General features: G+C 39.7%; 1 protein-coding gene and 1 pseudogene across 9 annotated transcripts in view; one reads left to right on the top strand and one right to left on the bottom strand.

Moving 5' to 3' along the window:
• The first annotated feature begins 3588 nt into the window (after positions 1-3588).
• CCNT1 (cyclin T1) overlaps positions 3589-11559 on the top strand; it is a 52520-nt gene continuing 44549 nt past the window's right edge. For 2 of the 9 annotated variants that reach the window (XR_002829964.1, XR_330067.3), the window contains exons 1-2: positions 3849-4146; positions 8445-8526. Coding sequence is in view for 7 of the 9 variants with exons in the window: in XM_006091497.3 (XP_006091559.1) it covers positions 3989-4146; positions 8445-8526 (240 nt within the window). In the remaining 2 variants the exon portion in view is untranslated. Of the gene's footprint in view, positions 4147-8444; positions 8527-11559 lie in introns of all 9 variants that reach the window. The other 7 variants (XM_006091497.3, XM_023756315.1, XM_023756314.1 and 4 more) reach the window with 7 other exon arrangements.
• On the bottom strand, positions 6010-8419 carry LOC102432432 (annotated as a pseudogene).

The raw sequence follows: 11559 nt of genomic DNA, 5'->3' as shown, positions 1-11559 counted from the left end.
TTTCTCTATATTCCCACAAAATGAGTGAGATCACCGGGGGAGGGTATCTTTCTCTGACTGGCTTATTTCACTTAGCATAATGCTCTCCAGTATACCAGTTGATTTTAATCCTATCAATTTCTATTCCAAAGGTTAGGGTGTTTCTTATCTCCATTCCAGGGAGTAAAGATTATGTAGCTTAAGCGTGATTGTTCGTAGTTAAAGTGATTAACTACCAGCCTGGCACTTAGTTAAGGGGTTTTATTCCCTCCCTAACTTCAGGGAAAAATCCCTACCTGGGGAAACAACCTTTCTTGGAGAGGTGACCTTGGTTAAAACACATAGTGCCAAGAAGGGGAGCAAACATATTAAAAACAGTATGCCATATATGCCAGGTCCCTTGAAATGTATGCTGTGCAGATGTTTCTTCCCTGCAGCGACTGTGTCAAGCAGCAAGGATGGACTGGCTTCCGGCATTTAAGAAGAATTATTGATTTTCAGTTCAGCCTTTTTGTTTGGTTGTGAGGAGTGATGATTTCCAAGCTCTTTACACATCAGACTGGAAACCAGAGGTCCCTGTCTATTTTCTCTGCATGGTGAGTATACTATGTGATTGTGTGTTCATCTCTTTCCAATTTCATGATCAGTGATGTCACATTGGTAGCTTGAAATTGGCCGTGGTGGGAGGTAACACTACAGAAATTGGCAAATGCTACAGACAAAGACTTAATTTATTGTTTTATTGACTGACTAGAGTTAAGAAAGTGTAGAGGAAACTTTAATTATGTAGATTAAGTTTAAAAGTGTATCATGTTTGGGGCCATTACATTATAAATAGCACAAAAATTGAAATATTCTTCCAGTATTCAAAACTATTATCCAATTCAGCAAAGACATTGCTCAAGTCACTGATAAATAAGTAAAGTTCCAACATAAGTCTCATTGTTTCACTTTCATCTTATTGAATAATGCAAATGAAAATGTCAACCAATAGTCAAAGCTATACTCATTTGTCAAATGCAATCATAGGTTGGTTCTTGATTCAAAGAGTTTGGTAAAACTCACTGAAAGCATTCTGTGAGAACCAGTTGGCTATAAATAAGATTGCATACTTTATTTTTTATAAATTGTGTGCTACCCATCCTTTATATCAGTAATTTTTACAATAAACTTTATGTACGTATACATATACTTACAATTACTTTTCTGGGTAGCTGGCTGTTAATAATTTATCAGCACATACACACCTTGGCCAATTTCAAGCTATCATGACATTACTGAATGTGGAGTTAGGGATAGTTTGGAAGAGAACACCATCTTTTCATATTTTAATTTGGAGACTATAAGAATGTTGGGAGAAATTGTTTTATCTGTAGTAAATGGTAATATTTGACACAACTGAAATATGACATTCCTAAGCACAGCAAAATAAGATTAAACCATGAAATATGGTATAATCCTGTACAAGATCAGTCTAGTGAGTAAGAAGAGTAGCCTTATAGGTATGATTTACAGAAAAAGGGGTCCTATTCAACAACAAAAAATTCCTCTGGCTTAAGATTTGTCAGTTGTTCTTTAAGGGCAACGTACCAGAGGGTTAACATTATTTTGACCATAAACATGTATCGAATACCTACTATGTGTCAGGTGTTCTGACAGTATGCATAGATGACATTTAAGATCACACAGCTGGTTAAAAGAGTAGCTTGGAATTTTGAGGTCATTATACTAAGACTTAGTATAATGCTATAAGCTAGTCACAGACAGACAAATACTGTATGATTCCATGTCTATGATGTATCTAAAGTAGTTAAACTCATAAGAACAGCAAGTAGAATGGGGCTAGGCAGAGGGGGAAATGAGGACTTGTTCAACGGGTACAGAATTTCAGTTTTGCAAAATGAAGAAGTTGTAGAGACCAGTTACATAATAATGTGAATATAGTTGACACTACTGACATGTACACTTAAAAATGATTTTCTGGCCAGGTAGCTCAGTTGGTTAGAGCATCATCCAAATATATCAATGTTGCGGGTTCAATCCCCGGTCAGGGCACATACACTAATGTTTCTCTTTCGCTCTTTCCCGTCCTCTCTCTCTCTCTAAAATCAATAAATCTAAAACATGGTTAAGATGGTTTTTTTAAAAAAATTGAATAGCTGGGATTTGGATTCTGGCCTGACACAAAAAGTCACCTTTATCAATTATGTTATCTGCTGCCTACTTTCAAGTAATTTGATCTTCAGCCAAGGAATATTTCTTTTCTCTGATTTACACGGTCCTCCTCTTCTGTATGGCAGGGTAGCAAGCCATTGGTTAGCAGGTGCATTGCCTGAAGCCTTACAGATACCAGAACTTCTCTTGGAAGACTAGCATACTCAACCAGGATAGCAAATTCAAAATGGAGTCACCAATCTAACACAGCGATTTTCAACTTTTCACCTCATGGCACACAAACTAATTACTAAAATTCTGTAGCACACCAGAAAATATTTATATATTTTTGGCCAATCTAACAAAAAAGGTATAATTGATTCATTCATACCAGACGGCTTATTGTTGTGTTGGCTGTTGTGATTCTCTTATTTGGCAATCTAAAGCAGAGGTTCTCAACCTGTGGGTCGCGACCCCTTTGGCGGTCGAACGACCCTTTCACAGGGGTCGCCTAAGACCATCCTGCATATCAGATATTTACATTACGATTCATAACAGTAGCAACATTACAGTTACGAAGTAGCAATGAAAATAATTTTATGGTTGTGTCACAACATGAGGAACTGTATTTAAGGGCCAGAAGGTTGAGAACCACTGAAAGGGAAAAGAGGCCAGTGCCTGTATTGCATGTTTTAAAGATTCTTGCAGCACATCAGTTGAAAATCGCTGATCCAAGAGATTAAGTGGAGAACCAAACACAGGTCAGAGAAATAGGAAAGAGGGATCTGGGAGAAATAAATTTGACTTTTAAAAAACAACATACATGACTACATAACTGGAAAAGTGCTTATTCTATTAAAAGAAAAAAAGTCTATGATGATGGAAGTTTGAAATAATTATTTTTTTGAATGTTATATAACCTGATGTAATTTACATCTTTCTGAATCTCAATTTTTCTGGAGTAAAACAGAGCTAAGGCTTACTGCAGGCAGTATATGGCAGATAGGGCCTGGAATGGAAGGAAATAATTGAGAATGACCTAAACTAAACTAAACTTACTGCATTGGAACAGCCATATCTAGAAATAAACAAAACTCAAAGTATTATTGTAATTGAGTGAAAACTAGTTCTGCGTGCTGCATGACAGCCAATAAGTTGAGTGACAGGAGTTGAATCAAGGAAAGCGACTTTATTCGTTTTATTCTTTTAAGGATCACTGTGGAGAAGCTAAGAATGCATTCAAGGCTTTAGCGTCCCAAATGCGTAATTTACATTGTTATCAATAATGTGAGAGCTTCCAGTTGCTTCACGTTACGATATACGATAGGGCCACTATGATCACTTTTTTAGTTTTTGTCAGTCTCACCTATTTTCTCTGTCAAGTTCTCCATCTGCCCCATTTTATACCGCCACCTCCGCCACAAACAAAATTCTCCGAGAAGCCACGGAGCGGCGCGTGGGCGGGCGCCTAATCCCGCCACAAACATTGCCTCACCCTCTCGCGCAGGGCGCGAATGCTCAGCCTACTTCTCGCGAGAGGGGACGTGGTTTTGAACGAAAACTTTTAACCTCACCCTCCCTCCAAGAGTCACATGACGGGCACTCGCGTCCCCACCCCGAGGTCTTTCCTGCTCGCCTATTGGCTGTTTACTTGGTTACTGGCTGTCGCGTGATCCATTAAGGAAGTAGACCCTTCAACTATTCTCCTCGGCGGAAGCGTGTCACAACCTATCCGGCCATTCTTAGCGGAAGTTCGTCACGGCGCAGTTGCCTCCGCACAGCGGATGTGTGTCGCCGCTTAAGTGACGCTGGGAAGCGCTTGCAGCCTTCGCCGCTGCCTTCTGGTTGGAGCACTATGGAGGAAGAGAGAAAGAACAACAAACGGTGGTATTTTACTCGAGAACAGCTGGAAAATAGCCCATCCCGTCGCTTTGGGCTGGACCCAGATAAAGAACTTTCTTATCGTCAGCAGGCGGCCAATCTGCTCCAGGACATGGGGCAACGTCTTTATGTGTATCCTTGCGGCCTAGGCCTTCGGCCTTGGAATCAGTCCCGCCTGGCTCTCGCGTCCAGGCCCCAGGCTCTCTGAGGGACGGAAGTGGGGAGAGGGTGGGCAGGGGCTGATGTCGGGTGGGAGAGACTGCGGTGGGGCAGGCTGAAAGTTCAGTGTTCGCGCGAGGGAGGCGAGGCGGAATTAATTTCCCGCTCGCTCACCGGTGCCACCAACCTTGCCGGGAATTCGTGTGCTTCCCGGCTTTATGTTTTAACCGGCCGTTCTTAGGCCATTTTCGGTGTGTTCTGATCGCCTGTTCTGGTGACTTTGAGATTATGCTTTTCTGCTATGCCCTAGGGCCTAGGCTCTGGTGGAGGTTTTAGCGTTGATGACTGCGTCTTGAATTTAGTGTGTATAGAGAATTTTGAGAAATTCATGACCTGAGGGTCTTATAAAGGGTGGCCTAGAATGAATGCCCAGCTTTGGTTCAAAGTTTCTTCTTCCCACTTACCTCTCTAAGAAAGCTGTCAAATTCTTGGTGTTCTCTGTAAAATGGGGTGATAATTCTTGCATTTAATTTCAATGGCCTACTCAATACTTGACACTCAAGTTCAAATAGTAGCTACTGTTAGAGTTTCATAGAATTTCAGAGGAAGGGGGGATGCCAGTTAAGATTTGTAGGGATGTAGACCCAATGATCTAACGGTTTAAAAAAACGTTGAAAAATATTGGGTTTTTGAAAGCATTTTTCTGAGTCATGTTGAGACCTTACTTTCCGGCATATCCTGTTTGGCTCAAATAAATTCTTACAAAAATTCTCTAGAGATTAAAAAAAAAGTTGGGGTTTTAAGATACTCAGTGCTGATGTGTATTTGTTTTTCTCATATTTCAAAGATGAGGTAATATAGTGATTTTTTTCCTCCAAGCATTTTTTGGCTTTTCATTTCATATTTATTATCAGAACTTTGATACAAAACATTTAATCATGATTAGTGACATGTGGATACCAACAGTTTTTTCAAACATCAAGTACCAGTATTTTTTGGTAATTATCAATTTTCCTGAAACAAATTAACCAAAATAACACAATTTTAGTAGCTGGAGATACCATCAGCATAATTCACACAAATTACAAAAATGGCTATACTTAAAAATCATACACATTATTTCACCATTTCATAAAACTTTCTAAACTTCTACAAACTTTCCCAGTGTAAAGAGACTCCTCAAAAACATCATGATAACATTAACTACAAAATGCTCTTTGGAAATAGAGAGTTATTTTTCAAATTTTAACTTTAAGATATCCCCTCTCCCTGATTTAATAGTTTATTTTTCAAAATACGCAGCTGGTGGGGCCTGTTGTTCATGCATCTTCAACAGCTGAGGCATCCCCACCTTTGGTGTTTCTGGTGTAAATTACTTGAGCTCTGTGCTTTGAAACTAGTTTAATAAGTCCTTTACTAAGGAGCTCCTGAAAGGCTGCCCTGGCCAGGGAACTGTGGATCTTCAGTCTCTCAAGGGAAACAGTTGGGCTTATAAGCTTATTATAGTTGGGAACTTTGTTACAGTTTGTTATAATGTTGCTTTGTCAGACTAGACTAGGTTATTGAACTTGTCCTGAACTTTGCCTTTGGACCACGTCTAATTTTGGCCTTGCCCCCAGATTTGTTCATTGGGTCTTTGTCTTTCTTGGCTGACTTTCCATTATCTTTATTGTTGACCTTGGGTGGCATAGCAAAACTTAAAGAGCAGCTGCTACAAGGCTGCTAAGATGTCAGACAAAAAGGAAGATTTTTTTTTAAATGTTAAAAAATATGGTGAGGAGTGTGTAGAGAGACGTGAGAAAAAGGAGCTTCCAGTTGATGGACTCCATGTGTTTGAAAATAATTCAGTAATGTAGAGAAAAACTTGCAAAGCAAGAATATATTATAAATAAAAGTCTTTCAGCAAGGTGAACAAATGCACAGTTCTTGCATCAATTTCATCCTGAGGAGAGAGGTCTTCTTGAAGAATGCTTATTTACAGAATCTTTTTGTAAGTTAGAGTTGGCCCCCTCCAATGATTTGTCTTTTATTAGAACAATATCATTAGAGTCCATGTGCTTTTCTAAAAGTGCATCCCCTCGTTCACTTAGATACCGATTTTTCAGAATGTATTCAACATTGGCTACGTATCTGCCTTAAGTGTCCCTGGGCGTCTCTCACACAAATTATATTGCTATTGTCTTTTAATTGATTGAAATATTCTGAATTCTTTAAGACATCATTATGTTTGTTAAATACATGAATTGATTCTCCTTTAAATCCTTTGAGTACCCCATTGTCATCAAAATCCATGAAGTTGGACACTATCACATTTGGATAATAAACACCAACTTGATGGATAATCTCTAGTACATACTGATACCAGCCAAAAATATGAACACAGGTATACTATGTTGGAACTTATCAGAGAAATTTTCATGTTCCTTGAGCATAACGTCAGATTCTGTCAGTTTCTTTAGGTTTTGATGAAACCTATTCCACAAACCATGTCATTTAGTTTACCATTCTATAACATAAGAGTACTACTCTTCTATGGTAAGAACAGGCTCAATTTTTCTTTCTTTTTTTAAAAAATATATTGATTTTAAAAATATATTGATTTTAAAAATATATTGATTATTGATTTCAGAGAGGAAGAGAGAGGGAGAGAGCGAGAGAAACATCAATGATGAGAGAGAATCATTGATCGAATGCCTCCTGCACGCCCCACACTGGAGATTGAGCCTGCAAACCCTGGCATGTGCCTTGACTGGGAATCGAGCCTTGACTTCCTGGTTCATAGGTCAACGCTCAGCCACTGAGACAAGGCTGGGCAGAACAGGATCAATTGCAATAGCATAATATTTTCTCTTTAGTTGCAGTAACTTCGACATTCATCTGAAACCAGCTAGCAGTTGTCAATGACATTATGACATATTGAACATCTTTCTCCTATGTAAGAAAACTTAGTGTCAATTCAAAGTCTGTTAATCTGAAAATTGACAGCTCCTCCTTTGATAAGGCCACATAATTTCTTCTACTCTTGTAGGAGTCTCCATGTGAACTGAACTTTTCAGGAATTCTGGCATCATTTTCACATGTGTAGCAGAATCTTAGTAATTTCTTGGTTACCCAATCTTCCTTAGGGCATTCTTGAGTTTTTCTGTCCTTGAATTTGTCTAGAATAATAGCATAGGTGGTAAGCAATATCCAGAGATGCAGGGCTTGGATATAGGCATCTTGATGATCTTCGTCATCTGCCGTGTCTTCCTCTTGAAGGTGAACATGCACTGGGTCAGCACCACCCCTGCTACCAGGGTGCAAATGCAGGTGCTAGCTACCAGGGTGCACCCTTGCTATGGCCACCTGGTCCATCGGTGGGGCCTCGTGCACGGATGGGCCCAAAAAGAACAGGTCAATTCTAGCATTTGGTCAGAAAATATACTCATTTTGTAGCAGAAAAGGCTAAAATAGTTTTAAAGTTCTTTTCATTCTGAAAGTGAAAAACTGTCCTTGCGTGCACCTTCCACTTAAATGTGTTGCTGAACGTTTATGTTTTAAGTGCTCACTTCAAAAGAGGTGTTCTCTTTCTTGCCAATATCCATTGTGTTTTTAAGCACCCAGTCAGTGTACTGAGTTAAACATCTTGTTTGAAATTCTGTTTCGTTGCATCCTAGCCCTTTCCTTTTTATATGTGTGTTGTTATTAAGGTTGTTGACAATATGAGACGGCCTCATTCTGTATACCCCACATTGTCTTCTGAGGTCTTTAGAAATAAGGTATTTAACATTTTGTCAGTGATTGAATATAAAATCATTCCACAGTATTTTTGATCCCAGGGATCACCTTATGAGAAGGCTTGGTTGCCAGAGAGAAGTAGAACTGAAAAAATTGCTAAAGTTTAAAAGTTAAGCCATATCTCTAGGGCCAGGTCAGGGAGGGTGTTGTAAATCATGTGAGGAGAGGTCCTGAGCTAATGAATCACCATTGCAGCATTTTCAGTAGGCAAGTGATGGGTTTAGGACTTGTGTAATTTTGTTTATGTCCCTTCTTGATTCACACATGCTAAGAAGCTTGCTTGTTTATTCAGTAAATTTGTAGTGAATAACTGTTATGTTTAAGGTGTACTAAGTGTCAATTGGTAGTTAATAATTTGATGGAGAGGTAAATATTTTCATTTGGGAGTATCTGCTGTGCTCAGCTTGCGTGGTCATTTTGGGAGAATAGAAAGATTGTACTTTTGGGAATTGTACTGCCTGCCTGGTTTGGGGCCTTAACTTGAATATTTAAAGCTCACAATTGACTATCAACACTGCTATAGTATACATGCATCGATTCTACATGATTCAGTCCTTCACACAGTTCCATCGATATGTAAGTATTTTTTATATGGTTTAATCCTTTTATGATTAATTCCAACTTCATTTTTCTTTTGTGGTTGATCTTTGCTGCTGAACTGGGATTTGGAGTTTAGAATTTAGGGTTGGTCACTTTCATTATGTGCCATACTACTGTTCTGAATCCAGCCTTCCAAATTTCCTTTGAAGCTTCTAGTTTAGTGGTCGGCAAACTGCGGCTCACGAGCCACATGCGGCTCTTTGGCCCCTTGAGCGTGGCTCTTCCACAAAATATCAACTTCTGCGCATGGGCCACGAAGTTTCAATCGCACTGTACATGTGCACCCACATGTGGTATTTTGTGGAAGAGCCACACTCAAGGGGCCAAAGAGCCGCATGTGGCCCGTGAGCCGCAGTTTGCCGACCACTGGTCTAGTTAGTTGTTTGGTAGGTTCAGTGCATCCTTAGAGTAAGTGGAATCTTTAGTAAAGAAATATGTTATTGAACACTTAACATATGGGTTGGGAGAATAGAATTAAAGGGAAACTGCTTAATTTTAAGTGTAATTTTTAAAAAATATGTTTTTATTGATGTGAGAGAGAGAGAGGAAGGGAGAGGGAAAGAGAGAGAAACATCCATCTGCTGGCTCCCATATACCCCCTACTTGGGATCGAGCCTGCAACCAGGACATGTGTCCTGATGGGGAATTGAACCGGTGACCTCTCGGTGCATGGGATGATGTTCAACCTACTGAGCCACCTGGCCAGGGCTGTAATTTTTGAAATCCTCCTATATAATAAAAGGCTAATATGCAAATTGACTGAACTGTGGAATGACCAGTCGCTATGATGCTCACTGACCACCAGGGGGCAGACGCTCAATGCAGGAGCTGCCCACTGGTGGTTAATGTGCTCCAGTAGGGTGAGTGCCACTCAGCCAGAAGCTGTGAGCCCAGCTTCTGGGGCCCCAATCGCCCCGCCGGTTGGGGCAACTGGTGGGGGGGCGGGGCCCCAAGAAGCCGGGCTCATGGCTGATGATGGCGGGAGCCTTTCCTGCTTCCGCAGCAGCACTAAGGATGTCTGACTGATGGCTTAGGCCCACTCCCTGCAGGCTCCCCGAGTGCACGAATTTCATGTACTGGGCCTCTAGTGATAAATAATATGGTCATAGGAAAACAAATGAATATAAGTTATTTAGATTTGATAAAATTCCAGTCAATGACAGGTTGGAGGAGGAAGGTAGAGGTACATTATATAATGACTGAGAATGACTTTTAAGACAGGAAAAAGAAAATAATAGTAATAAAGCAATTTTTCTTTTCTGGACAGAATTGTAAATAGTGCTATTTTCAGTTTTGCTACCTGAAATGGCCCTATTTAGCATTATTTATAAGTGACTTGAAAGTGAGTTCATAGTGATATCTCAGTTGTAGGTAAAACTATACTTGTTTAATAAACTCACAGGTAATAGGGCTACACTTGATGAACACATTTGGATTTGTGAGTTAAATATTTCTTTTTCTTTTTTAAGATTGTTTTGAGGAAAAGTGTTTCAGACTTAGGATGATGAATTTTGAGTTTTTTCCCTAATGCCATAGGAAGAGGCTCTGTGAAGCTAGATACTGTTCTTGTAATGTAAGATATTGGTGGGATCAGTATTGGGAGTAATTGCACAGAAAACCCTTTGGATTTGCCGATTAAGTATTCCCAATTTTTGTTGATTATCCAATCAGCTTGGCTTTCTACTACTCTTACCCTCCTTACCTCCAGCTATGCTCTATCTCTGATGGCAAAGAGCAGACCCTTATTAAGGGAGAGAGAAGCTGCTTTTTGTTAATCTTCACCTAAGGCTATTTTTTCCATTGATTTTTTTTTTTTTTTTTTTTTTTTTTTGAGAAAGTGGAAGGGAGAGGGAAAGACAGAGAGAAACATCTATGTGAGAGAGACACATCGATTGGTTGCCTCCCGCATGTGCCCTGACGAGGGCCAGGATCGAGCCTACAACCAAGGTACATGCCCTTGACTGGAATGGAACCCTAGACCCCTCAGTCTGCGGGTTGACACTAACCTCTGAGCAAAATTGGCTAGGGTGGGAGAGAGAAGCATTTAATGAGGGTATCTGATAGCTCTAGAATAGAAGGTAATGGATAAAGAACAAAATTTGAAGAGGAAGTCCATAGCTGTTTGCCAGTTCTGAAATTTTTCTGCATTTCTTCCCTTTTGTTACTGTAAAGGTTTTTTTTCTTTTAACATTTATTTTATTTTTTTAAAGGGGAGAATGATGATTCTTATTTTTTTAAATATATTTTATTGATTTTTTTACAGAGAGGAAGGGAGAGGGATAGAGAGTTAGAAACATCAATGAGAGAGAAACATCGATCAGCTGCCTCCTGCACACTCCCTACTGGGGATGTTCCCGCAACCAAGGAACATGCCCTTGACCGGAATCGAACCTGGGACCCTTGAGTCCGCAGGCTGACGCTCTATCCACTGAGCCAAACCGGTTAGGGCTTTGAACATTTATTGAGATATAATTCTCATACCATATAATCCACCCATTTACAGTACACAATTTGATGATTTTTGGTATATGCACAGATGAAGGCAGTCATCACTGCAATCAATTTTCGAACATTTCATCACCTCAAAAGGGAACCCTGTGCCCCTTATGTCTCACCCCACCATTCTCCCATCTCACTAGCTATAGGCTACCATTAATCTACTCTCCATGTTTATAGATTTCCCAGTTTTGGACATTTCATATAAATAAAATTATTCACTATGTCACCTTTTTGTCTGGCTTTCATTATGTCAACCAGTGGTCTTTGGTGCCAATTCAGTGCCAACAGGAATCCCCACTAGGGGTGCGGTGAAGAAGGAAACTATTCAGTACTATCATGGTAAAGATTTGAAAACCAGGGTGAAATAAGTCTCAAATCAATTTGTTACTAAATTATCTTTCCTTATTTCCTATGTATTAAGCTTAGCAAGGACAGAGACTCACTTTTCTGTGTATCCTCCAAAGAACCGTTAGTAAACTTGTTGAATGAATGAATGGTAATTATCCGGTA

Source organism: Myotis lucifugus, unplaced genomic scaffold (assembly GCF_000147115.1).
Source record: "Myotis lucifugus unplaced genomic scaffold, Myoluc2.0 scaffold_91, whole genome shotgun sequence".
Classification (NCBI taxonomy): domain Eukaryota; kingdom Metazoa; phylum Chordata; class Mammalia; order Chiroptera; family Vespertilionidae; genus Myotis; species Myotis lucifugus.
This window is presented reverse-complemented; position numbering and strand designations above follow the sequence as displayed.